The sequence below is a fragment of the Vombatus ursinus genome, unplaced genomic scaffold (genome assembly GCF_900497805.2).
Source record: "Vombatus ursinus unplaced genomic scaffold, bare-nosed wombat genome assembly UNPS02014804.1, whole genome shotgun sequence".
Lineage (NCBI taxonomy): Eukaryota > Metazoa > Chordata > Mammalia > Diprotodontia > Vombatidae > Vombatus > Vombatus ursinus.
The window spans coordinates 2,637,012-2,664,990 of NW_020954582.1; the positions used below are offsets into that span (position 1 = coordinate 2,637,012).

Genomic DNA, 27,979 nt, shown 5'->3' on the forward strand with positions numbered 1-27,979 from the left:
TTTCTAAAATGACTATTTCCACATGATTAACTTTATTTCTTGATGCTTTACGATTCAAGTACAAGTGCTGTTGAAAGAATACACAAGTATTTTAATGATGTTAAACAGAGTGTACAACTACCACTGTGATCTCTTACACAGGGTGGAAGAAACAACATTTCTAATTTTCTTCATTTCACCAGCAAATCCATTCACGTGTCTTCCCTTTGCCATCATCTCCTGGGCAGGCGCTTGCCCAGGGCCGCAGGCCGGTGGACCGCTCCTCAATTAATTCTTGTACTTGCTGACGTGCTCACGAGCTATGATCAGCCGCTGGATCTGAGCGGTCCCTTCATAAATCTGAAGGCATTGTAAGCACATCAGTGACTACAGTTATTTAATGTTTCATGAAATATCATTTTCCCATTTTATGAGCAATCATATGGTCAACAGATAAAGTCCACTGCAGAAGACTATTGAAAGCCTGTACTCTATGCTTGACGAGCAGTTTGAAAACAAAACGAGCCAGACTAAAATCAAACCCTGATTGGAACACTAATGCATTGTTGGTGGAGCTGTGAAATGATCCAACCACTCTGGAGAGCAATTTGGAACTATGCCCAAAGGGCTCTCAAACTGTGCAGACCCTTTGACTCAGCAATAGCCCTTCTAGGTCTGTATCCCAGAGAGATCATACAAATGGGAAAAGGACCCACATGTACAAGAATATCTATAGCAGCTCTTTTTGTGGTGGCCAAGAATTGGAAATTGAGAGGATGTCCATCGATTGGGGAATGGCTGAACAAGTTGTGGTATATGAATGTGATGGAATACTATTGTGCTACAAGAAATGATGAGCAGGCTGACTTCAGAAAAACCTGGAAAGACTTGTATGGACTGATGCTGAGTGAAGTGAGCAGAGCCAGGGGAACACTGGACACAGTAACAGCCATGTTATGCAGTGACTAACTTTGATAGACTTAACCCTTCCCAGCAGTACAAGGATCTAAGACATCTCCAAAGGCCTCGTGATGGAAAATGCCATCCACATACAAAGAAACAACTATGGAGTCTGAATGCAGATCGAGGCTTACTATTTGCTATTTTTCTCCTTTTGTTTTGTTTCCTCTTTCTGGTGGTTCCTCCTATTGGTTCTAATTCTTCCTTACAACATCACTAATGTGAAAATATGTTTAATAGTAATGTATATGTATAGCCTGCATCAGATTGCGTGCCCTCTTAGGGAGGGAGGGGGAGAAAAATTTAAAACTCAAAAGCTTATGGAAGTGATTGTTGATAATTCAAAATAAATTAATTTAAAAAAAAAATCAAACTCTGAGGTTCCTCACTGTGATAATGCCGACCTCTCATTTGGAAAGACCATCAAAGATCTCCCAGTAGCACCTAAGGAGTGCTAGGAAATGTTTTCTTAAAAACTCAAAAATAATTTTAATTTTTCTCCTCTTTACAGAGTGAGGTTATCAAAAACCCAAACAAAGCATCTGGATGTAAAAAATGTTCCTTTTCTTGACATCAGGACATAATGAGAATTGCCCAGTTAATAACTGACTTTTCACGGAAGAAAAACTTGAAATCCATCAATACTATCTGCTGGAGACAAGAAATCACAAAACCTTCTTCATGAGGCTGAGAAGAGGAAACATACTGTAGGGAACCAAGTGAAGAAGACCTGGGTTCAAGTCCGGCCCCTGCCTCATGACTGTCGGTGACTGGGCAAGACCCTTCACCTCAGTGCCCAAGAGAGGTGCTTCCTTCCCCAGTCCAGACTCAATCAGTCAACATTCATTAAGTGACTGAACTGGCTGTACCAAGAAAGGCAAAAGAAACCCCCTTCTAATGGGCAGACAGCCGACCAAGCAGCCGGAGAGGGAAGGCCCTGGAATGAGGAGGGGCTGGGGAGACTTCCTGTAGAGGGGGCAATTTTCGCTGGGGCTGAGATGAAGCCAGGGAGGTCAGTGGTCAGAGCGTCCCAGGCCTGGGGGATAGCCAGAGAGAATGCCCTGAGCCAAGAGTCGGGGAGGTCTCGTGAGTGGCACTGCCAGGAAGCGTCACTGGACTGACGAGTACATGGTGGGGAGTAAGGGTGAGAAGACTGGAAAGGGAGGAGGCAGCAGGCTAAGAAGGGCTTTAAGCTCCAAAAGCAGCATTTTGCATTTGATCCTGGAGGCAATAGGGAGCCACATGGTCAGACCTGCACTTTAGGGAACTCACTTTGCTGGCCGAATGGAGGATGGACTGGAGTGAGGAGAGACTGAGGCAGGCAGACGCCCCCAGCAGCCACTGCAATAGTCCAGGTGTGGGTGAGGAGGGTGTGCACTAGGGTGGTCAGAGGACAGAAGGGGACATATTAGAGAGATGGTGTAGAGATGAAATGGACAGGTCTTGGCGCCATATTGGATTTGGAGGGCGAGTGAGAGGAATGCAGGCTTTCTCCTAGGCTGGGAGCCTGAGGGACTGGGAGGATGGTGGTGCCCTCCAGAGGGAAAGCAGAAGGGGGAAACCCCCATGTTTCTTTGTGGAATTGTTTACTCCACTCTTCTATTCCCAACTGCTCCTTGAGAGTGAACATTCCTGAAGGAGTGTCACCAGGCAAACAAAGGACGGGAGGGGGTGTGCTGAGTGGAGGGAGTTAATACCTCACTCTAGGACTCTAGGAACCCCTCTGCCACCCTTTCCTTTCTCCCCATCTCCCCAGTGACTGTCTGCCTTCCCTTCCCCTTGATCACTGTTGTTTCTGCTATAGCAGACCTGGCCTCCAGAGCCATCTGGGGTGGGAGGCATCCTCACCAGCAGCCCCGATCTCCAGCCTAACCTGGTGATAAATGGCCAACCGACTGCCAGGAGGCTGAGCGCCAAGGCTATTCCTGGAGGCTCAAGTACATGGACGGTGCCAAGTGAAGGGAACCAAGCCAGTCCAGCCTTCTCTCTTCAACAGCAAAGACAGTAAAGGCAGGTTTCAGAGGGACCACAGGATAGAGGGTCATCTCCATGGCACACGGCCTGGAGTCGTGAGACCTTGGGCAGGATCCTTATTTCCAGACCCCAGTTTCCTTGTCTATAAATGATGGGTTTGGGCTAGATGCCCTCAGAGGTTCCTTCCAGTGCTCAATCTATGGCCCTGGGAGACCATTTTCATTATTTTTTAGCATTAGGTGGTATCTCCCCAAATGCTAGTCTAGAGCCTTCACACAACACAACATTCAAGAAAAGAATACCTAGCACCTGTATTGCCCTGAGGGCAGCTAGGGGGTGCCACAGTGCACAGAGAGCTGGGCCTGGAGTCAGGAAGCCTTATTGTCCTTAGTTCAAACCTGGCCTCAGACTCTTCCCAGCTCTGTGACCCTGGGCAAGTCACTTCACCCTGTTGGCCTCAGTTTCCTCATCTGTAAAATGAGCTGGTAAAGGAAATGGCAGAGCACTCCAGGACCTTTGCCCAGAAAACCCTAAGCAGGGTCACGAAGAGTCAGACACAATTGAAATGACTGAACCACACAACTTAAGGCTAAGATGTGAAAAATTCACATGAATATCAGACGGTGATATATAATCATCGATGACATTTACATAATGATCTACATTGTGGTTGCCTGTACCAGCGAGGTGCTGGCAGAATTCCCAGGGGGTCAGAGCTAGCAGGGACTGTAGCCAAGAGAGAACAAGGCCAATGCCCTCTGCTTTACAAATGCAGGGGACTTATCAGGAGCTCCTAATTCCTTTGCTAGGAGGGTGACTCGTGGGTCACTGCTGGGGAATGAAGGTCAAGCCCAGAACGGGTCCCGGGCAATGCCCCTGGGGCCTGCACTTGGTAAGTGACACTGGCAGCGTCCCCAGGGACGAGGCCCAGGAACCTGCCGGGCTTCTCCGTGTACGCTCTCTCTCTGCCTACCAATGCGTAACTCATGCGTAGCCAGGGACTGGCCTTTGTGCCTCTGCATCCTCAGGAGCTGGCCCAACGGGAGTCATTTTCCACCTCCGTTACTCTTACATATGCGTCAAAGCTCCAAATAAGTCACCCAGGTCAGCCTTTTGTCCAGAGACCCAGGTGCTGATTTCTTACTTGGAAAACTGCTCCTCTGCGCCCTCTGTAAATACTAAGAACCCTCTCAGGCCAAGGCTGCTTTGACAAGAACCTAGAAAATCCCCCGTCTTCTCAAAGTTGGCAAATTTGGCAAACAAATTTAATTTGTGTTTTTAAGAAATTTCAGGGCCCCCATTGGCCACCATGTAACAAATGAAAGGGAAGACGAACCCCCGAGGGGCTCGGGAGTCACTGGCGTTGCAACGTGAGGTCTTTCACTGGAGACGTGAACTTAGCCAACATTGCGTCAGTGCTCTTCACGTGTTTACTGACTCAAGAATCAGGAAGCAGTAATGCTTAATTAATTTAAAATATGATATTTAATTCTTAAACAACATGAAATGTACTCGTCAGTTGGGTACATTTTGACTCTAAAGCAACGTTTAATTAACTTACCTGGTAAATTTTGGCATCTCTCATTAGTTTTTCCACTGGGTATTCAGTATTAAATCCATTGCCTCCAAAAATCTGCACAGCGTCACTAGCCAGCTGGTTGGCAATGTCGCCAGCAAATGCCTTGGCGATGGAAGCATAGAAGGTATTGCGGCGCCCCAAATCAACTTCCCACGCTGATCGTTGGTAAGCCAGTCTGGCTAGTTCCACCTTCATAGCCATTTCAGCCAGCAAAAAGGACACGGCCTGGTGCTAAGGTTAGTGAGAAGAAAAGAGCACGAGAGACATTATTCGTCTAAAAATAATTTTGAGATGAAATGCTAATGAACACTGTTTCCTAACTACAATCCACTATGCACGAATTTGATTTCTGGTCAAATTATAAAACATTTTAAAATCACTAGAAATTTAACTACCACTAGCAATTAAACATTCAAATACACAACCAAGAAAAAAAGATTATACATGAACTTCTATTTTTAACAATCTTTAAACTGTATATTACGTTCGGTTTTTTAAAGCAATTTATTTTTTGTGTGTCTTGCTTTTCTCTCTCTCTTGCCCCTCCCCTCCTAACAGTCATAAGAACATTGATCCTCACTGAGAGCACCCAGTTCTGACTTCTCGCGGGAGAGGCATTTCCTCAACTTTGGGGCTAAGGCTGGTCATTCTGGCTGCACCTTTGTTTCTGAGGGTTCTTCTTGTTACGGGCTGTGGTCACTGAGCACCTTGTTTCTGGGGTTTGCTTGCCCTGCTTCTCTGACTCTGTGACATCTGCTGTTTCTTACCAGCCCCACCCCCAATCTTCCATTACTTAGATGAGCCACAATTAGCTGAGTCCCAGCTCTGCCCCCATCTCTAGGACCCCCGGACAAATCCCTGAGCCTCTCTTCCCTTCCGAGGCAGTGGACACCGTGATTTCCAAGGCCTTTTGCACTTTGTGGTAGTACCTCCACAAGGGGCTTTCCGAAGGTCTTCCTCTCCAAGGCATACTTGGTAGCTTCGTCCAAAGCTCTCTGCGCAAGCCCGACTGCACTAGCGGCGACCTGAGGTTGTGAGAGAACACCAAAGAAAGGTGTCATTTTAAAAAGCTGCTCAGTACCCTCTGACCCAGCAACAGCACTTCTAGGGCTGTATCCCAAAGAGATCATACAAATGGGAAAAGGACCCACATGTACAAAAATATTCATAGCAGCTCTTTTTGTGGTGGCAAAGAACTGGAAATTGAGGGGATGTCCATCCACTGGGGAATGGCGGAGCAAGTTGTGGTATATGAATGTGATGGAACACTACTGTGCTATAAGAAATGATGAGCAGGCAGACTTCAGAAACACCTGGAAAGACCCGTATGAACTGATACAAAGTGAAATGAGCAGAACCAGGAAGACATTGTACACGTTATCATCAACATTGTGTGATGATCAACTGTGAATGACTCAGCTTTTCTCAGCAACACAATGATCCAGGACAAGTACAAAAGACTCATGATGGAAAAGCTCTCCACATCCAGAAAAAGAATTATGGAGTCTGAATGCAAATCAAAGCATCGTTTTTTCACTTACTTTAATTTTCGTGGGTTTTTTCCTTTTGATCTGTTTCTTCTTTCACAACTAATGTGACTAATATGGAAATAATTTTATATAATTGACATAGAGAACTATATGAAATTGCCTACCATTTTAGGAAGAGGGAGAAAATTTGGAACTCAAAATCTTGTAACGATGAATGCTAAAAATTGTCTTGACATATAATTGGGGGGAAAATACCATTTAAAAAAGAAAATAAAAGGCTGCTCCTTGGGTGACCCCAAACTAGAGACACACCAGGTTCTTTCACAGGAGGGCCACAGGCCATTTGTGGTGCAGGCTCCATGGGATGGGAAGGGAATGGTGTGATGGCGCTTGGCCCTTGGCAGCCCTCTGCCTTCACCTATGAAGATGGAGGCTCCTGCCTTCAGGAGGCTAGTCCCTGGGCCTCTCCACTGTCCAAGGAGGAACCGTGAAGAAGGACAAAAGCCAGTCCCTCCAGTCGTGCTATCGACTCATTTCAGAAAGTAGGCCTCAAGAAAAAGTTCCTCCTTCCTAATGAAAAAGAACGGGGGACAGCTTCAGGGTGCAAACAGCCCAGCGGGGCCCTGAATGACCCTGTCAGTGAGGCCAGCCCCCTGGGAGACTCGCCTCCTCACTGTGGCCATTTCTGTACCTATGGCCACTGTTCAGGAATCAGCAGAGCACAGCCCTATTCAGGGAAAACCTAAGAACGAAGCCAAGGCCAACAGAATACAGCACAACTGAATGCGCCACCACAGCCACGGAATGTTACAACACAACTCTCCTAAAGGTAAAAGCAAAACCATGCCCCGTGTTCGCTTACTGAAGGTCTGGTTCTGTCAAAAGCACCCATTGCAATTTTGAAGCCGGCGCCTTCCCCAATGAGGACATTCTCTTTGGGCACGACCACATCTTCAAAGACAATCCCTCTGGTGTCCGAGCAGCGTTGGCCCATGTTTATCTCCTGAAAGGGACATTGACAACCAAAGACATTTACTAAAGAAAGTTTTTGAAACTGTTTACATACATTGTCCATTTTCTTAATGGAAAAGGCTCTGGAAAAAGAACTACATGTTAATAATTTAATGCTTGCTCAAAAACAGACAGGCTGTTGCTAAGTCAATCTAAAGAACAGCAAATATTCTGGGGGAGAGAGTCCCAATTGAACAATGGGCCTAGTTTAACAGGAGCCAACGGAAAGTCATACCTGGGTTACCAATGACAAGAGTCCAGGGAGAGGACGAGGGGGGTGGCTCTAGATGGTTCGTAGGACCCAGGGCCCTGGGCTTCTGGGGCACCTTCCTCTCTGGCTCCTCCCACACACCCACCTTTTCACACTGGCCATTTCCAGGGCCTCAAAGGTCTCCCCTCCCAGCCTCCACCTCGGGGAGTCTCTGAAGACTCAGCTCATGTGCCACCTCCTCCAGAGAGCCTTTCCTGATCCCTCCACCAGCCAGAGCCATTTCCTCTGAGGTCCTCCATCATGCGTGTTCTCCCCCATCAGCACGGAAGCTGCTGGGGCCAGGGCAGGGACTGTTTCCTTTTTCTCTGTATCCCTGGTGCTCCTTAGGGGTGGCCACAAAGTGAGCACTAGATAAATGCTTGGAGAGTGATGACTGACCTCGTCTGACACTATCTAGAGAACTGTGTCCTGCATTAACACCTCTCGGGTGGATGATGCTAAGCCAGCTGGGATGACAACCAGACGTGACCAAAACTGCTGGGGGTGACAAGTCCATGCGTCCTCAAGATCCGTTTTTCAGATCCCACTTTGAAAAGTGGGGGAAATGATTGCAAGAAAGAGGGCCTTGAAAAGACACCAGCATCTCCACCCATCTGCCTGCCTTTCCACCTATAAATTCCTCCTCTGGGAGTCCATAGTATTCTTGGTGAAAAGGAGAAGGACACCAGCAGGCTTTCAGTCAATTTTCAATGGCAAATCCCACCTTTAGAGCCACCCTTCTGACAGTTTTGGAAATATACAAGCCCTTTGTGTCTACACAAAGTACAGCCTGAAGTCTTCTCCTCCAATAAGGCATATTCCATGCACATGTCTAACCATGAGATAAGACTGTTCAACAAATCCTCTGATTAGGAATACTGAACAAGAAGTAACACGGGGAGAAGTGTGCTCCCCAAGGCATTCCACCATGACAGTTCTAGGAGAGTTCCTGGGAGAAGGGTTGAGAAGGGATTCCCTACTGATAGCGCCATTCCTCAGAGGCTTCTGCTGGCCGCATCGAGCCACCTATCCACCCACTTTCAGAACACTGGGCTTCCAACAACCCGAGCATTGGAGCCAGGGGAAGGAGGATGCCGCTTGTTTCAATCATGGCAGCTGGACGGGTCCCTCATGGAGTTAGTGCATCAGTGCAGACTTAGGACAGAGATGCAGATGAAGAAGCCAGGCCCAGAACAGGGAACCACGGAGAGGACGGGCTGGATTGTTCCGAGAACCTGAAAGTGCTTCGGGGGACAAAACGCTTCTCTACTTAGACGCTCCAATTCTATTAGCCACAACTGAGAACTAGGGACCATCTAGTGTCAGGTGAGCATGGCAGGCGGGTTTTCTGGGCACTGAAAGACAACCTGAGGACATACGCTGGGAGAGAGAGGAAGGTAGTTCAGGCAGCTATGGGAAGGGAAATGGCTGGCCACTAACCAATAAGGAGAGGGCCCCCAGCGCCCTCGGCAGATGCTCCAAGGAAGATTAGTGGGAAGATGCAGGCCAGAAGGCTTGTGGAGGCCACGGTCTGGCCGGTAGAGGGAGGGCCCACATGTAGGGGAGACCACAGCTTTATCCAACTCTCCAGCTAAGCGCTGGGGAAGCAGAACATGCTCGGGGGGTACAACCATCATGTGTCGGGGCTGGAGACCATGCCTTTGGGAGACGGGCTGATACAAGACTTCTCTTCATTTCAACCTAAGACAATCTATGATGGTGAAATGCCTTATTTATTCTGAATTAAAAATAAACCGTTTGTGGCATCTGCGTTTTACCTTTCTTCCGATCTGGATTCCTGGGGTGTCTGCCTCTACAATAAATCCAGTGAAGGCTTTGCTGGCAGGGGCCTTGGGATCAGAGTCAGTCCGAGCCAAAAGAAAATACCTACAAGAAGACACGAAGGACTCGTCAGGATTGGGGCAGCAGCAGAGGGGAAAACAAAGTCTCTGATGTTCCAACCAGGCCAACTTGACCATGGCAGAGAGGGAGCCCCATGCCCGAGGTGACACCGGACGTCAAGGCCTGCTCATGCCTTGTGGGATTCGTGCATCGAATGGCTTTGTTTTCCTTCTGTGTAGTGTGAGTGTGAGCGTGTATGTGTGTGTGCGCACGCGCGCATGCGCCTAGTTGTGAGCACCTAGAACCTACCAGGCATCTAATGAATGCTTGATGACTGTGTAAATATCTTTTCACAGAAACAAAAACCAAATCCTTTTGGCTTCTTTGCCTTGGGCTGGTCAGTTCGCCGAAGCCACAGTGGTAGACTGGGTCACCTTCCTTGCACTTTGAATTTGTGACAGGTTCAGGTTAATGATGGCCAGGGGACAAGGGGAGGAGGGAGAGAGGAGACAAGGACGTGAGAGCTTCCATAAACCAAGGGAGAAGCGAGGGCGGCAGCTCCTCCCATGAACGCACCAGTTAGCTTTTCCTCCGTTGGTTATCCACATCTTCTGACCATTGATGACATACTCATTGCCTTTCTTCTCTGCTCTGGTCTGTAAACCAGCCACATCAGAGCCTGCTCCAGGTTCGGTTACACAGTAAGCCTTGAAAACAAAGACATCAAAGTAAGGACCCGTTAATGGTGAAACATGACCATTGGGAACCCTACAACAAGCACTATGTGAGGAAACAGACCCTGTCATTCTAAATCAAGATCTGAGGTGGGCCTAGACTACTGAATTAAGGCTGTCAAAGAGTTGGTGGGTCCTCCCTCGTCCCAACAGGACTAACGTGGCAAACTGGCACATGCCCAGACCCTGAAGGAGATCGTGTGGAGGCCTGTAACAACACTAAGCTTTCTCTTTTCTTTTTAGGGGACATTCATTTCTGGGTCCACCTGTCTCTAGGCTGGACTCATCTTGAGAAGATGCTGGTGTCAGTGGACATCTGAGCACCTACTTATCTCGCAGGCAGATGTGTGAGTGCATTCAATGACCAACTGCGCCCATCTCCAGCACTGTGGCCCAGAGGCAGATAGGCCTCTTCCTGGCAGACCCTTTCTTTCATCAATATGGAAATGTATATGTCCAAAGATAAGAAAGGGCACCCAAATCCATCAGGCCCTCATTGGTAATTCCCTCACCATCTGCTGGTCCTCAGCCCAATCCACAATCCTGTCCTGCCCCTCCCAGCCCATGTTGCCGTCTGCCCTCCCATGCCCCGCTTTGGCATCCCCGACAACAAAGTCCAGAGTCACAGCCTGTGAGAGGGGGAAGGGCCCTCAGCAGACACTACTTCAAAAGCTAGAGTTACTTTCATCGTGGCCTTTTGAGACACTCGCAGGCACTGCGAGAGGAGATGACCAGGTTCCCCATGAAGTGATGTTTACCATTACTTTGGGTCCATGACCTCTAAACACAAGGATGTCTGCCTTCTCCAGTCTGTGGGCCCACTCCTATTTCCCTTATGCATTCGACCCGTCCTGGCAGCAACAGCTTATCCATCACATTGGTCACTTCTCCCAGTAACACAGAAGGCGGTATGAGCGGGCCAGCTAACTTCAATTCACGAAGGAAAAGTTGAGTTCTCTCTGACTGCTTTCCCTCTCCTGGGTATAAACTCCCTACTGGTCATTTCTGTTTCTTCATTTTCACTGAAAAGGCCACTCTCCTTGGAGGAGAAAACAAGCCAGGAAGTGGGGTGCCTCTGCCCTCTTCTTGGTTTGAGTTATCACCACCTCATCCACCCCAGGCAGAGGGCCTCTCCTCCTCTGGCCCCTTGTCTCCCAATCTACTTCCCACACCTCTTTCTATCAGCCTTTGACGGCCCCAGCTCTGAGTCTTGACACTCCTGACTCCTATTTCAGAGGCCCACACCACGCTCTTCTATTCACCCCTTGTTCCCTGGCCTCATTTCCATCTTCTGGGGAGTTCTCTGCACACTGGTCTTTTCCAATCTGGAGCCATACAAAAAAAAGGATCCAAATTGCTACTAATTAGATAGAGAAATGCAATTTACACCTAGCAAAAAAGCGAAGACAAGTGTTCGGGGAGCCATGGGAAAACAGACACATTGGGGTACTACTGGTGGCCCGCTGAATGGGTGCAACCATTCTGCAGAAGACAGTGTGGAATTATACACAAAAAATGATTAAGCAGCAGGTGCCCTCGGTCTGAGCTGCCTTACCACTGGACCTCTGCCCAAAGGCATCAAAGAAGGGGAAAAGATGCTCTCTGCACAAAAACACACAGAGTAACTCTTTTTGTGGGGGCAACGCCTTGAAAACTAGAGGCTGTCCTTTGACTGAAAAAGTGCTGGAATAAGACGAAAGAGATAGAAGAAATGAGGAAACAGAGGCTTCCGCAAAGATACGGCCAGCCTTCTATAAACTCACAGACGGAGTTCTCTCTCGTGAGATACCTGTACAGCGTGTACTTAGCAGCACAGCAGCCTGGCACACCAGTGGTGCTTAATGCGTGCGTGACCGCTGCCTTCTCCTTCCCCTCATAATGATGTGATGGCTCCAGCCTGTCCCCTTTCTATTTAGCCTCTCCAGCTTTCGGCCTTTTCCCACACACTCTCTCCTCTCTGGCTTTCCGGGCATCCTTCTCTCCCAGTTCTCCTGCTCACTCCATCTGTCACCCTTTACCCACCAAGTCTTTCTCTCTGGCCCTCTCCCCTTCTTTCCTCACCCTCCTTCTGTGGGTCCAATGATCATATTTATACCCATTTCCCACATCTCCCCCTTGAACGCCAGGCCTGACTTCCACTATCTGCTAGGCAGGTTTCCATCTGGGCATCCCCTTGGCATGTTCAGAAGAGAACGAGCGTCTCCCTGAAGTCCAGCCTCCCTCCAGACTTCCTCTTTCTGTCAGGTGGACTGCCAGACGCCCACATTTGCAGCCATCGAGTGAGCCTGGACTGTTCTCTGGAAGCTCCGATACTCAACCAGGGGTCAAGTCTCTGTCCTGGCACCAGAAGGTCTGACCAGTGCGGTCTTTTACTTCCGCAAGAAGCTCTGGTCGCTCCGCAGGCTGCTAGGATAAAACACACATTCTGGTGCTGGGCACTGAAGTCTCTCTGTCCCTGGGATCACACGCTAGTCCACCTGGGGCAGTCTACGTTTTCTTTCTTAGTGTCCCTCATATGTTGGATTTTATCTCCTGCCTTTGCAAAGCCTCTTCTCCAAACCTGGAATGCTCAGCGAAGGCAGGAAGCACCCCCTCCTCTGGGGAGCCCTCCTGACCACATCGGCCGCTAGCGCTTTCTTCCCATCCCTGAAAATACCTCATATTTACCGTCCGTGTTTTTTCACGTTGTTTCCCCAGCAGAATGCAAGCATCTTAAGGGAAGAGCCTAATTTACGTGTTGTTTCGGGATCTCTCTGCACATACTGGGCACACAGCACACACACCCGCTGGACTGATTTAGTGATTGTCTCTAACACGTACTGTCGTCCGTCCCTTTCTTTACATTCTCACGGCCCAGCCCTCTTCCTCGGGACTACAGCAATGCCTTCCTAATCAGTCCCCTTGTTTCCACAGCTGCCACGGAACGTTCCCAAGAAAAACGTGTGGTGCCGCCGCTGCCAGGCCTAAGAATCGGTGGTGGCCCCTGTCTACTCTAAGCCACGAGGGCAGGTGGCCTTGCCCCAGTCCTGTGAGGTCTTTACAGATCAGAAAACTATGGGTCAAAGCTAAGTGGTCCGGCTCGGCTGGAGCCAGGCAGTGGGCAGTAGTTTGAGGCCAGGCAAGAGGCCTTGAGTGAAAAGTGACTGGGTAAGCTCCACGCTTTAGAAACATCCGTTTGGCCACCGAACGGACGATGGGCTGGAGAGGGAGGGCCGGTGTTGGAAAGACCAATGAAGAGAGTACTGCAATAGTCCAGGAGTGACAGGCAGAGCCAGGAGCTCCTGGGTGCTGGCCACGCACCTGGAGAAACACCCTGGAGGTGAGGGAAAAGGCTCAGAGCCAGTAACCCAGGGGACCGGAAAGAGCAAGAAGTTTAGGAAGAGGGCTGGGGAGAAGATAAGACACTCTTCTGGACATGTTGGGGCTGAAATGCCTCAAAATATGCACAGGAAAGAAGAGGGCTAGACAGACCCATCTGGCAGGCATCGGAATGGAAGCCGTGGGAGCTGACAGAATCTCAGCTGAGCGTTCACTGGGGACAGCCTTGGGTGCCAGAAAGGAGATGGAAAACAAACTGGGCAGACAGCTAGAGCAGAAGTAGGCCAAGAGTGCCACCAACACTCTGGAAGGAGGGGGGGAGTCAAGGCTGCAGAGGGAAAATCTGATTTTTCTATTTCTATTCTGAGTGCCCTGAACACCGTGGAGGCTGAATAACTGTTTGCTGACCAGAAAGCATTCTCTGATCAGCTTTAACCCGTTGCAACTCTGAAATGTCCTGTACCGAGCTGCCGGGTCTGGCTACGTCACAATTCTCAAGACCAAGAGTGGAAAAGCTAAAAGGTAATAAGCTGTCTGTGCTGTCAGAAGATGCCCTGACTAATGAATCCCCGGGAATCCTGAAGCACGTGCAGTCAAAGACAGTCACTGAACCATCGAATTTTAAGATAGCCCTGCTTCATTATTCGAGTACGCGCCTGGAAAGAGGGCTGGCCCATCATGGACAATCAGTGTCGTGCCCTGGCACGCTGAGGAATGCCTCCTTCCAACAGCACTGGCTCTGCCCTTCAGAGGAGCTCTACCACAACACAGACATGCTCACACTGGCTGAGAAGGCCGGGCACCGCCACCATGTGTCCCGGCAGGGGACTCTGCTCTCCAAAGAGCTGCCCCGTTTTCTGACCTCATCAGGGTGTGAGATGTTCCACGTAACGGAACTTTAAAAAATAAACTTGCACTCCTAACAAAAACTATCTTGAACTGCAACCATTTGAACGGAAATCTTCCTGAGATGCTGTAGGGCACCTCAGCGGACAATCCGAGAAGATGCCCAGGGAAATGAGAGCCATAAGGGATCAGGGATGCGCATGGCACAGGCGTGCGTGACTGGCCCCAGAATCCCTGGCCTGTACGGGGCCCACGGTGCAGCTGCAGCTTTGGAGAACCAGGACACCCATTCCCAGGAGGGCTTTGGGAATCACGGCCCCCGACTCAGGCCAGGGGGGTCAGCGTCCCAAGGCTGGCAGGGAGCTCCTTGTAGCGGTCGTTCCCAGCAAAGGCAGGAAATTCCCACGCTCCCCAAACCAGCACAATTCTGGCCCCCAGGAAAGTATTTTTACCCCTTTCAGTAAATACGGCAGCTGAATGGCTACAGAAGCGCTATCAGGCATGCTGTAATGAACAGCTGAGGCGTCCACGTCTGTTCTTGTCGGTAAATACGATCGTCTCCAGGCCAAAGGCCTGATTCCAACAAGATAGCAGCATGGACACGCAAGGACATCATGGTGGTCAGGTGCTGCCCCACAAAGCAGGGCCAGGAAAGAAACAACCCCAGGCCACGTTAGTAAAAACATGGACCTCACGAAGTGAGCAGCAGAGACGGCCGGCAGAGCCAGGAAAGCCCAGGAGTCCCCGACACCGGCCAGGCTCTCTCCTCCTTCTCCTAGTCTCTGATGATGGGCAGGGGCCGCAATCCTTACCCCAGCCCCCCCCCCCCAATCTTCCACCACTTCCTAGGCCCCTCCATGCTTAAAACCCCCAAACCTCATCAGACCTGCCGTCTAAGCTTGCCTCTCCCTCTCAGATGCCCAGAAAGCGGCTGCCTCTGTGTCTCACCTCTACTCCTTCAGTCTGGCTCTCCTTTCTTCAGTCTGGCTTCTGACCTCGTCACTCAAGTCACTCAAGGCCTAAGGGTCACTTCCTCGCTCCCATCCCCCTGGAGTCTCTCTGCACCCCCAGAGAGCTGCTGAAGGGTCTTCCTGAAGGGAAGATCTGCTCCTGCCTCCAGGGTCACGCACAAACTCCTCTGCTCCGCTTTAAACACTTTGCCCTTGCCCTCACCATCTTTCCAGGCCCCTGGTACGGGGCATTCCTTCCCCACCCCCCAGCCCCGCCACAGACTGCAATCCAGTCAAAGCAGCCTTTTCTCCATCTCTAACCCAGCTCGGCCTCTCCGGCCGCCGCACCTTTGTGATGCCCGTCGGCCCTGCCCGGGACGCATTCTCTTCCTTCAATACCCAGCACGGGCACCGACTTCTGCGAGGGGCCCTTCCTCATCCCCAATGCTTGTGCCCTCCCTGGCTTCCAAGGCCCTGACATTCCTAAAAAGAGGTCCTCCCCAACAGACTAGGAGTTCTTGGGGGCAGAGACCGCTCCAGCACCTAGTGCTGGGCTCAGCACACAGCAGGTGCTTCACAAATGCTTGCTGGATTGAGCTGGGAAATCTCGTCTGAAGTCAGATAGCCCTCGCCACTCCAACACCTCTGTCAGGCTGAGAGGCTCCTCGGTGGGGCCACTCTGTAACGCGGGGTGCTCCAGCCCAGACAGTGCTGGACCTAGTATCAGGAAGAGCCGAGTTCAAATCCCGTTTCAGATCCTTCTTAGTTGTGGGACCCTGGACAAGCTGTTTAACTGCTGTCTGCCTCAGTTTCCCCATCTGTAAAATGGGGGTCACAGCAGTAGCTCTGTCTCCTCCAGGGTTGCGGTGAGGCTCACAGCACGTGGCCCGGTGCCCGGCACACAGGAGGCACCTGCACAGATGCTCGCTAGCGCTACCACAGCTACTACCACCACTACTTTCGTGGTTCTGTCCTGGAAGACCAGCGGCAGGGTTGGCATGGAAATAATTCAAAAAACGTTGATTAAACTGCCCAGACAAGAGAGCCCTTCTTTCTGGGCGCTGGAAACAAAGCAGAGGGCCACGGATGAATGGAAGACCGCCAGAAACGGGGCGTGGCGCCCACGGGACTGTGGCGTGAGAGACGAGGAAGAATGAGAGCTCACAGGAAGATGGGCATGAATGGATGGGAGCGAGGTGAGCAGAGCTGCAAGAACGCCGAGCTGGAAGCCGAACTCCCAGACTCCTCCTGGCCGAGGAAGGCGGGGGACCACGAGGGCAGAGCGCTGGATGCAGTCGGCCAGGGTCCGCGGCGCTCCTTTCACACCGGCCACTCCTCCTCCTCCTCCTCGGTCACAGGGAGTGGCGCCTTCTGTCCCAAATGATGAGGGGATAACCACTCTTTCGGGGCTTGCAGAGGTCAGATCCAGGAACGAGGCACTCAGTCCTGGACGAGCCGCCTGCACTTCACAGGAATTTGGAAGGAAAACCTACGCGGCCCGGGCCACATGACAAACCTGCCACGCGGATCACCAGCACACGAACCAGTGAAGAAGGAGGCCGACTGTTGAGTCACCGGGCTGATGAAGGAATTAACAGAATTTCTGGAGGGTCAATGACAATAAAAGTTCAACGACAACTGTCTTAGACACTAAGGGCATGAAGGCATTTGAGAATTAGGGTAGATCTGTCTACCAAAACAGCCAAGCCAGGGCCTCAAACCTTGGCTGCTCTAAATAAATGATCATCATGGAAATCCCCGCTCGCACGTCTAGGGCCCTTTCAAGTGGGCAGACATGAACTCTCTGGATCCCACAACCACCCTAGGAGGGGGGTACCATCATGATCCCCATGTCAGAGATAGGGAAACTGAGGCAGGCAGTGATGTGACTTGTCCAAGGCCACACAGCCAGCAAGTATGCGAGGCCCTATTTGAGCTCGGGTCTTTCTGACGCGAGGCCCCGTCCCCTCCACCCCACATTAATATCTAACCCTAGAAACTTATGAAGTTGTTCATTCTAAAACGTAAATGACAAGCCCATATCTGATCAAATATTTTATAAGTAAAATTTCAAATTAGCAAGCAATTAAGCTAGGACTGTGCTCCTGCAAAGTCTGGGGCCAGACCAGCCAGCAGCAGGAGGTCGCTTCCAGCCTTTGCAAGGGGCCTTCTTCAGCTGAACACGTTTCAGCTTCCGGCTCCTCCGTGGCACTCATCCGAGGCACAGAATATGAAACTCCCCCCACCAGATGATCAGACAATTAATTATAGGCCTCCCCTCCCAACCTCAACAAGGGCATTTCCCTCTTGTAAAGCCACATTCTCATCCAGAGAGCAAACTGTACGGACTTGTGCATGGATCTGCCGCAGACCTGGATGGCTCGAGACAGGAATGAAGGGTTCCTTCCCAAAGCCTGCCTCATTTGCACTGCCCTCGGGGGCTTTCGTCTGTCCCCTGCCATTAGGCGGGGTTTGCATTTTGGAACACTGGGGTAGGCCCTGGGCACTGGACAGTGTCCAGAGGCGGCGGCCAGGAGGCAGTGGGGATGGCTTAGCTCAGAGCAGAGTGAGAAGCTGTTGCACACGTGCAGAAGGCCCCAGATGGGAGCAACGGAAACAACACAAGGAAACCCCCCAGCCCCTGGCGCGATCCTCGGAGGCAGAATGGGCAGAGGGGACAACCTGATGGCCTCCCAGATCCCTTTGGCCCTCAGCTTCTGTGGCACTGTTAATTATTAAGCGGCTGCACTCCAGGGCGCTCTTATCACTATTCAGGCAATTGGATTCAACAAACATTCATGAGAGACTTGTCAAACAGCTCCTGGACCCACAAAGATAGAATGGTCTGCTGACCTCACTTGAAGAAGTACAGACCCAAGGTCTTTGCCCAGTATTTTAGAGGGGAAGGCTGAATGCCCCAGGGAACCTTTAGGAAAGGCACCTGGGAGGGCGTCGGCACACGGGGGCCACAGGGGCACTGAGTGAGTGAGTGTGGAAGCCTGGGCTGGGGCCTGGGAGGGTATCAGAGGTGGTGTCCACAGCTGGACTGTTCCTGCTCACCATCATGGAGTGCACGTGTGTACCTGTGTGTACATGTGTGCGCGTGTGTGTGTGCACCTGTGCGCGCGCGTGCATGCATGTGTGCACGTGTGCACGCATGCACACCTGTGTACATGTGTGCACGCCTGTGTGTGCATGTGCATGCGTGTGTGCGTGTGTGTTGGGGGAAGGGCGGTTAATGCGGGCCTCTCTAATCCCAGATATTCTGGCTCACAACAGCTTTAAGGACATTTAAGCAGGCACGGCTCAGTGGAGCCACGAAGACCTGGGCTCAAGTCCTGACTCTGGAGAGGTCACTGGACCCCTCAGTCCTCAGCCTCAGTGACGAGAAGGTGCTGGTCTTCGTGCCAGGGGACGCTTCTTTACTGGAGAGCTGCCCACACCAGGCACGACCCCTAACCTTATCCGAGAAGATGCTGAAGAGGATGAGGCTTCGGGTCCAAGTGTACCACAAGACACATTAAAGGAGGGTCTGAACTACAGGAGGGACCAGGGGCGTGCAGAGAAGTGGCCATGAGCAGAAGCAGGCTGCACCCCCATCCCATCACTACTGAAAGCCTTCCTAAATTCAGAATTGATGACCATTTTACCAGCAGCTGGTCTGACAGCCACCTTCCAGGAAACCACCCCTGGACAGAGGGATGATAAGAGGGACCCAACAGACAAAGGAGCTGTTTAAAATCCTTTCTGGGGAAACCATTCCAGCTGCTTCAGAAACACGTACTGACATACAACCAATACCGTAATTCCTGCCTAAGGACTTCTACCTGGGATGTATTGTTAGCCTAATTCTAGTAATTATATTTGCTGTTGTTCAGCCATTTTTCAGTCCTGCCTGATTATGGAGTGGATTGATATTTCCTTTTCCAGCTCATTTTCACACATGAGGAAACTGAGGCAAACAAGGTTAAGTGACTTGCCCAAGGTCACATAGCTAGTTAACTGAGGCTGGATTTGATCACAAGAACATGGGTCTTTCTGGTTCCATGGCCAGTGCTCTATGCATTATGGTGCCACCGAGCTGCCCAATATATAAATGGCTTCAAAATAATGACATTTCTAAATCTTCCAATTTTTCACTGATATTAGTACAATGGATGAAATGTGACTGTATCTCTTGCATGTGCCCTCCAAAGAACAATCAGGCATGAGATTATTCCAGAAGGTTCTAGAGCCCTGGAGTGCATGGGTCTCCCAAGAGGGAGCCTTGCTCCAGCTTTGCACTCAGGCGCCAATTTGTTCATCGGTTGCTCTGCTGCTAAAGGAAGGTGGGAATGAGCACTTGGGAGGCATCCTGGTGGAGTCCCAGGCCAGGGTCCAAGCCCTACTTCTGACGCTTCTCAGTGGAGGCCCAGTGGGCCAGTGACAGCATGCAGACTAGTGGTCCTCTAAGGCCCCCGCCTAGCTTTACGCTCAGTATGTCACCAAGTATCCCAATTTTTCAATCAACGGATAGCTTTCCATGTCTGAATTTAATATTAATCCCTTGTTATTCCAAAGCTTCCAATCCATTACACACACACACACACACACACACACACACACACACACGTTAACTCTCCAGTCCAAGTATACAAATACTCCCTTTGAGGCAAAGAGCCCGAGGTGCAAAGGTATGCGCTGCCTGCAATGACTGTGTCCAACCCGTGCTGAGCAATTTCTGAAATGTGTGTGTGGGCGAAATGGGTGCAAAGGACCTGAAGAGTAGACTTTGGGGGCTATCCCTAGATTTCTGATTGTCTACCCAGACCCGCAGTCCTGTGTGCAGAGGGTTACTTTTTAATTCGCACTACCGCTGCAGCAACTGTTTTTAGCTCTTTCAAAAACGGACACTAATGAATACCGTCAGTGAGTAAATGTCCCCAAGCAGTAACTACTCACACACATCATTGGCTGCTCGGTCATCCTCCCCAGATACTTCTTTTGTTGCTGTTCATTCCCCGCAATAATAACAGGCATTTGCTATGGAAGAAAAGGATGGTTTTAGAAAAGGATCGCGTGCCACTAGATACGGAATACAGAGATGATAATTCAAGCCCAAGGTCTGAGAAGGCATGCCTGGCCACATCCCGGGGCAGTTCCCAGAAGGACAGGCCATGCCATCGACAGAGTCAGAACCACCAGACAACTTTCCTCAACCTGACACCGTGACTAACGCTTCCTGCTCAAACATGTAGAAAACCACTCCAACAGGCATGGGTGCTAAGAGGAGGCCTGCACACGTGGCCGCGTAGTCTGTTTGCTGCACTGTGGCTGGTGACACAAGCCATGCGGCCGCTGGACCCTCCAGGGCTGAGCTTCATAAAAAAGGCCAAAGTCACAGCAAAGTCACACCCCCACTGAGGCTGCCTCTTCGAGCGGAGCATGTGGCCAGGCCACACTGGACAGAACCAAGCCGCTAAATGTAGTGTAGACACCCCAGGCAGGAGGGTGCATCCCAAAAGGGGTCCAGAGAGGAGCAGTCTTGAGATGGCCACAGGGGAACACGCCCAGAAGCAGCATAATTCTTCAGCCATCAATCACAAGTGAAGTTCAAACCTATCGAGGATGCTAGAATATTTTAAGTAAAAGTCTATGATTCAAAACTCCACTGTATTATAAGAGATTGTGGGAGTGTAAACTTTCAGCAGGTCAAGCTCTATTAGAGATTCTAATATAAACCCCAGAGTGGAATTGATAATACCTTGGGTCTAAAAACATCTCTTTCCCATAGATACCCATCTCTAACTTCGGAATGTGCCAATGGGAAAGGACTTTAGAAATGACATTCCAATGACCCAAACTATCCAGTGCAATCTCAAGAGCTCCATTCAGCGGGTGCCGGGCCTGCCCCCGCCTCCCATTCTGTGGCAGAGTCACAACCAGGGTCACTTACGCCCAAAGAATTTGCTTCGATGGCGGTCTCAACGCCTGTGCACGCATACGCCAATTCTTCAGTAATCAGGCAACCATCAAAAATCCCAAGGCCAAGGCCACCTGTTAACATTGGAAACGTAAATATGGCATGACACACCAGGGCTGCAGAACACAGGTTTGGACTAGAGTATTTACTCCCAATGAAAACAATGTTTGCGGAATCAACTTCCAAAACAGGTGGGGCCCTGGCACAGCCCAGGCTGGAAGCAAGCGGGAGAAAGGTCACCACGGACCCAGCCAGGCCAGACTCACTGAGCAGCTTTCCTGGGGCTCTGTGTGGCAGAGGCAGGTGACCATGGCTCAGAGCCCCAAGACGGTGGAGCACAGTATCCCAAGATCCAACCAGCAGCCCCTCACCAGCCACAAGTCTGAGCCTAAAGCCTCCTCAACTTTATATGGGATCACTGAGGCAGGGTGATCCAGCCTCTGGGAAGGCCAGGAGTAGAGGCCCAGCATGACTCCAGGGCACACAGACCACGCACTCTTGGGCCTTCTGTCCTCTGGGCCATGGTTTTTCTTTCCTGTCTGCTGAACAATCCGGTTTCTGATGTTATTTTCCTGTGTGTCGCCTGGTTTTTTGTATGCGGCAGGGATGCAGGGCCTACCTACAAGACCACAAGATGGCACCCTCTGGGCCTGCCTGGGGCCCACCTGGGCCACTCTGCAGCTGCATCTGGTAAAGTGTGGTCCCAAGGAGATGTGGTGAGGCCCAAGAGCAAGCCCTTTCTTATGGCCAAGCGCTCCATCCATGCTGTGCTTCCAGGGGTTGGCGCTGGACTCCAGCTCCCCTTCCCCCATGGAAGAGCGTGGCAGAGGCAGGACCAGATTCAGGGCTTCCGGCCCTCATCCTGGAGGGCCAGGCTGCCTCCGTGATGGAATAGCGCAGGAGCACTCAGTCACCGCCTGGGCAAGCTGTCTTCCTGGAGATGAAAACTCAAATCCCAAATCATGGCCAACAAGAATGACAAGGCCCTAAATGCCAGATGCTCAAGTGTGCATTCTCTGCAGAGGGACTGCAGCTACGGGGTCTGAGACACACTCTAGCCTAGCCATATGACACAGAAGAAAATGGCCACAGCTTTCAGAAGGAAACTCGGACCAACCCTGTTCAGCACCTCAGTCACATCCCTCTTCCTCCCTCTCCCACACCCCTCCACATGCATCAAGTGTCCCGTATCTAGGAGCGAGGGAGCCCCAGCACTGTGGTTAGGGAGGAAGCAGGCTCTCCGTCGGGCCAGGAAATTCCCTAAGACTGGGGACGACAGAGGGGGATAATGTCACAAATTTGGTCAAATGCACCATAACCTGACCTGAAACATGTATCTACTTCAAAGGGCATCATTCAAAGTCAAAGTATAGGTGACTCCAACTTTGGACCTCTGACTTGACCTTGCCCTGGTACTCGGTTACCAAACTCCTACTCCAAAGCTTCCTTGTGGCTGGAAGTGAGCCTGCTTCCTGAAGGCTGCAGCAGCATGCGGTCTCCCCTCTGGCGGTGCCCACACAAAAATGGCTTAAGGCTGGGAGTATAGGCAAGTGTTTCTGCTGCCTGAGGACCACTCTAGGAAAGAGCAGGGCTCAGGTGATGGGGATTGAAGTGGGGGGTATCTCTGGGAGATTTATTTTCTTGACTTCTACAATCATCTCTGAGAAACAGACAGAGAGGGAGAGACAGAGATAGAGGAATGAAACATACAGAAAGAGACTGAGAGACAGAGTCAGAGAGAGAAAGAGAGAGACAGAAAGGGAGACAGACATAGAAACAGAGACAGAGACAGACAGAAAGATATAGACAGAGACAGAGAGAGTGTCAGAGGGAGAGAGAGGGGGCCCAGAGATAGAAACAGAGAGACAGAAAGAGAAATAGACAGAGAGACAGAGGGAAAGAGAAAGAGAGAGAGAGAGAAAGGGAGGAGGGAGGGAGGAATGGGGAGACAAAGATAGAAATAGAGAGACAGAAAAACATAGACAGAGAGACACAGAGAGTGTCAGAGAGAGAGAGTGTGGGAGAGACAGGGGCGGGGACAAGGAAGGAGGAAGGAATGGGGGACAGAGACAGAGAGATAGAGAGAGAAAAGGAGGAGGGAGGGAGGGATGGGGAGACAGAGATAGAAACAGAGAAAGAGATAGAGACAGACAGACAGACAGAGACAGAGGTATTGACTGAGACAGAGACTGGGATGTCAGATAGAAGTCTTAGCACAATGCTGGTTTTCAGCGTGACCCACATGTTCTTACTTATTCAAGCCTGGCAAACAGCAAGTGCTTAACCAGCAGTTTCTGAGTGGAAGCTGGAGCTGCCCTCTAGCCTAGGTATCACCATCTTCTGGGTGGATTCTTGGGGAGGTGCAAACCACACATCTGTCTTCTTTTTCGCACCCCATTTCACCCTGACAACTGAACAGTCCTTCAAGAAAGGCAAAAGAGCCAGCTCACCGCAACTCTCCGGAATGTGTGTGTTGATCAGCCCGAGCTCCCAAGCCCTTTTTATAAGGGGAACAGGGTACTACAAGAAAAGAGTTGGGGAGAAAGTGAAAACACTGAGCCCAAATGCCCCCCTCCCCCTGCTCCGACCATGCCTCTGGCGCCGTCCAGGGCTCCTGCACTGACCTCGCCAGTTCTGTCGTACTCAGCCGCCACAGGGATGATCTCTTCTCTGGCGAACTTGCGAGCTGTGTCTTGGAATTCCTTCTGCTGCTCAGTGAGCTCTACGGGGAGGTCAGTCAGTAAAAATTAAAGGAGGCCCATGAGGCAGGCCCGATAGAAACTCTGGGGTGTTGAAAGGGCATGTACATAGTACAAGTGTGGTTGCCTGACCAGGACGCTAACACAACAGGGTGAAGAAACCAAAATGGGTACCCGGGCCAACGAGCACAAGGAGCATCTTTGGTTAATTGGAGCGTCCCCTTCCCCTAGCAGCCCATCCCGGATTATCCTACGCCCAGATGAGCACGGAGCAATCGTCATCTCAAGAAGTGGGGTCACAACACGGCAATGCACCAAAACACAATTCTTCTAATTATTGTTGATCAGTATTTTCAAGTCACGTCCAACTCTTCATGGCCCCACTGGAGATTTTCTTGGCAAAGATACTAGAGTGCTTTGCCATTTCCTTCTCCAGCTCATTTGACAGATGAGGAAACTGAGGCAAAGAGGGCTAAGTGATTTGACTAGGATCACACAGCTAGAAAGTGTCCGAGGCCAGATTTGAACTCAGGTCTTGCTGACTCTAGGCCCACTGTACCACCCAGCTCCCCATTCTACTTACTACTGTTTCACTAAACAGAGACTCTGGACTATCTACTTAGTGTTCAGACCCTGAGACACAGACAAGTACAATATATGCATTCCAGGAGCCTTCACGGGCCATCTCTCTGGGAAGTGACGATAAATCAGCACAATCGACGTCCTCAGTCTCAGAGGAAAACAGGTTCATGCTTAATCATCGCTCCCACACACAGATCAGCAAATTAAAGAGAAGGGCGAAGGGCACAAGTCCCAGGAAGGAAGCTTCACGGAAGGAGGCCAGGGGGATGCCCACCACCTGTGGGTGCTTGGACAAGTCACGTGACCTTCGTGGGCCCCAGTTCCCTCATCTGTGAAAGATGGCATAGGACAAGCCACACTCCAAAGTCTCTTCCTCCCCAAGAACATGAGAATTCCGAGAATTCAGACGGTGAGGGAAGGAGCTATGGAGGAGGTGGCCCTTCAGCAGGGCCTGGAAAGACAGCGGAAAAGGAAAGGACCCATTGCGGGCTGAGAGAACAGTGTGCACAGCAGTACAGAAGCGGTATGTACTCCCGGGTATGCCCCCCGGGCCATGGAGAGGTGGGGGAAAAACAAGGAGAGGAAGACCACGGGGGCATTCATGCCAGGCTAAGGCATTGGGAGCTCTTAGATCAAGAACTTAGGGTGTTCACATGCCAAACACCCAATGTTTAAAGAAAGACTTGCGCTGCACGACGTAGGGAGCAGCCTCTGAACCCCAAAGACAGTCCCCGCAGGATTATTTGAAAAAGAGAGTCTCTATTTCAGACAAGCTTTGAACGGGGTCTAGCATGCTAAAATGGCTATTCTGGAAATGGAGGCCTACTTATAAAGGATTAATACAGAGTTCCTCCTGTCTCTTCAGGCTCCAAACGCTGAAATCACTTACAGCACAATCAATGCCAAACAGGTAATACTAGAACCCTGGACAACTCCCAATTGTTTCTATTTGGACTGGGAAATTGCCCAAGGGCAAAGCACTTCTCTCCTTCCCTAGTTTGACCTGATTCTTTACTGGCTCAGGGACCGCAAAGGGAAGAACCCATATAGGGGCTGACATGGCCCTGAAAAACCTTCACCTTCGCTCCAGCAGACTAACTTGGACCACCCTGTTTATTTAAGCGTGCCCATCAACGTCTGCACGTAATCACTCCTCTCAGCCTGATATCTCTGACCACGGCACTACCCACTCTGCTCTCGCCATTCAGTGCTGGTCACTCCCTTACTCAAAAAGCCACATTCCAATTTCTTTACCTCCTTATTGACTCTGGGGAGACAAGCCTGGGGCTGGCAAGTTGCCATGGGCAGCACCAAGAGGGGAGGATGGCTGTCACTCTTTTTCAGAGAACAGCAGAGACGGAGCACTGCCTTGCCTCTGGCCTAATGCCACACTTTGGCCGTCTTTCTATGATTGCCCCCAGCCCCACAAATGATGCTCCTCCACAAGGCCGGGAAGAAAGCACGCAGACAAAAGAGAAGGAACGCACGGGGGAAAGAGGCCGGCCCTCACTGCAGGCTTATCCCCACACGCCCAAACATCAGCCACCTCTGATCCAAATGCTCTCACTTCACTTCTGTCCTCTTCTCTGAAATTCCACCAGAGATTTATTCTGCTTAACACAAGTATATCTGGAAGAGATGGGGGACTTTCACACCTTAGTGCGAATCATCTCAATCAGTCTGCCTGCTTTCTGACACCTGGGCGATAATGAGTTGGCCAGTTAATTCCTCCAGATATTCTGGCTACTTTACGGAGAGGGGGAGAAAACCGGGGCTTCTTGACTCCAAGCGAACTCTCCCCACCATCCCAGACTCCTGCTCACACTGGACACAGCTCAAACCACCCCACGCCCTCCGGGCCCCCCATTGTCCTTAGTCACCCACCTTCCTGAGGACTTCTCCATTCACTTCTGGCCTGGAGACTCTCACCTGCATATTGTCTCCCTCATTAGACTGTTATCTCCTTGAGAACAAGGACTTTGAGTTTGCCCTTCAGTGTACTCTCAGTGCTTAGCACGGGGGTCTGGTATACAGTAGGTGCTTAATACATGCTCCTGATACTGCCCTTTTCTGCAGAGAGCAGAGATGCCAGGGCAGCTCACAAGAGGGGAGGGGTGCGGAAATAGAAGAAGAAAGAGGGTGAAATGCAAACCACCTATTTTTGCTCAAGTGCAGATTTCCACCCAGGAAAAGTAGGAAATGAGGTTCTGCTTGCCCAGGGATGGAGAACATGAGCTCCTCCAGTGAGAGCCCTGGCCTTCCTCCCCTTGGCAGACTGCCCCAACATGCTGTGCCAGGGGCTCTGGGAAGGGGAGAGGCCCTCCCCCTCTCTCCCCGTCACTTCCTTGGGCATTTAGACTCAGGCCCAGGTTACTCTAACCCTAAATTTGCATTGGACGGATCCTGCCCCCATTCCCAAGGACTTTGGCGGATCTCTACTGGGGTCAGGTTACATTTAGTGAGGGCAGGGGCCCTCAGTTTGGTAAATGCTCATTGACTAACTGGGACACGCCCGGCTTGAAGTCTCTCATCATCGTGGAAACTGTGAGCTCCCAAAAGCAGTTTAGACACAAACTGCCGGTACATCGTGATTCCGGTGCGGGTCAGGGTCAGTACGCCGGCTGGACGTTTGCCGATGCCGGTGGGGGGTGGGGGATGCGGTCAGCCCTGACTTCTGACCAGGGCGGGTGGGTGTGTCCAACCCAAGTACAAAGCGCTGCTGCCTAACACAGACTCAGACCCAGACCCAGACCCAAACCCACAACCACAAGGCCACCACGTGCGCAGCCCCGAGGACATTGACCAGCCCGGGCGATATTTACCAAAGTTAAAGCCCGTCGGCGCCTTCTGCTTGGGCTCAGTCTTGGTGTGCTGGGACCTCCAGAAGCCTTGAAGCGCCTGTCCGGAGAGAAATAGCCGGTGCTGACCGCCGCAGCGGGGCGCCCGGGCACCGGCCCAGGGGCTGCCCAGCACGAGGCGCCTAGGTCTGCTCCCCCCGGACCACAAAGCGTCCCTCGCTTCTGGGGGTTTAGGTCCCCGCGACCCCGGCCCGCCGGCCCCCACACCCACACCCAGGTCACCCTCGGCCACTTTCTGGGCAGGTCCGGCTGTTTTCTGGAGGAAACCCTGCCCCCACCCCCTGCTGAGAGCCCAGAGTCCAGCCCAAGGTCACCGCTCGGGTCACTGGCCCAGTGTGCAGCCCCTCCACCCCACCCCACCCCCTGGCAGCCTGCGCCTGTCTTCCCCGTAGGCATCTCCACCAGCCTCAGTCGCCCAAAGGGCCGGGGCTCGGCAGAACGCTAACCGCTGACCTCTGACCTGGGGGCTGCCCACACACCTAAGGCACCTGCTGGGGAGGAGCGCTCATTAGAGGAGGAGCGGGGGGTCCTGAGCGACCCCCACCCATCGCTTGTGGACCCTCGGGCCGGGGCGGATCACGTCCCCCCTGGGGCCTCAGTCTCCCCATCTGCCAAAGGCAAGGCTCGGTCTACGCTGCCTCCAAGGGTCCTTTAACTCCTAATCCTGGGTCCTAAGACCCCCTTCCGGCGGCCCTTCGCTTCCTGCAGTCCGGGGTCCCGGGGCGGAGACCTCCGGGGGCGCTAGGGAGGGGGCACCCCCATTCCTCCGCCCCAGGCCCCGCAGGCTTACCCGGCCCCCGTGCCTCAGCACCGCCGCTGCCATTGCTGTGCTGCCTGCGCTGGGACCACTTGGCCTCCAACCGCCCGAGCCAGACCTCCGAGAGCTTAGTGCGCCTGGCCCCGCCCACCGCGGGGAGGGGGCGGGAGGGGAGTGGGCCGGAGGCC

At 51.6% G+C, this 27,979-nt stretch overlaps 1 protein-coding gene across 1 annotated transcript; it reads right to left on the reverse strand.

The window, feature by feature from the left end:
• On the reverse strand, window positions 1–27,979 carry ACADM (acyl-CoA dehydrogenase medium chain). The gene is made up of 12 exons (XM_027874048.1): window positions 27,825–27,979; window positions 26,999–27,074; window positions 23,520–23,617; window positions 23,346–23,415; window positions 20,869–20,969; window positions 19,875–19,955; window positions 9,662–9,792; window positions 9,022–9,130; window positions 6,845–6,985; window positions 5,422–5,517; window positions 4,475–4,723; window positions 1–339 (listed from the first exon to the last, which is right to left on the reverse strand). The coding sequence occupies exons 1-12, from the start codon at window positions 27,855–27,857 to the stop codon at window positions 268–270; spliced, it is 1,257 nt and encodes a 418-aa protein (XP_027729849.1). The 5' UTR covers window positions 27,858–27,979; the 3' UTR covers window positions 1–267.

What these genes read in the sequence shown, in the direction of transcription:
- ACADM (XM_027874048.1), bottom strand. Translation starts at nt 27,857, where the DNA reads ATGGCAGCGGCGGTGCTGAGGCACGGGGGCCGG. An exon ending in CCGAGCAGCCAATGATGTGT is followed by an intron (nt 9,793 to 19,874) that starts GTGAGTAGTTAC and finishes TTTGTTTTCAAG; the next exon opens with GCTTACTGTGTAACCGAACC. An exon ending in GAGATGCCAAAATTTACCAG is followed by an intron (nt 340 to 4,474) that starts GTAAGTTAATTA and finishes CAATGCCTTCAG; the next exon opens with ATTTATGAAGGGACCGCTCA.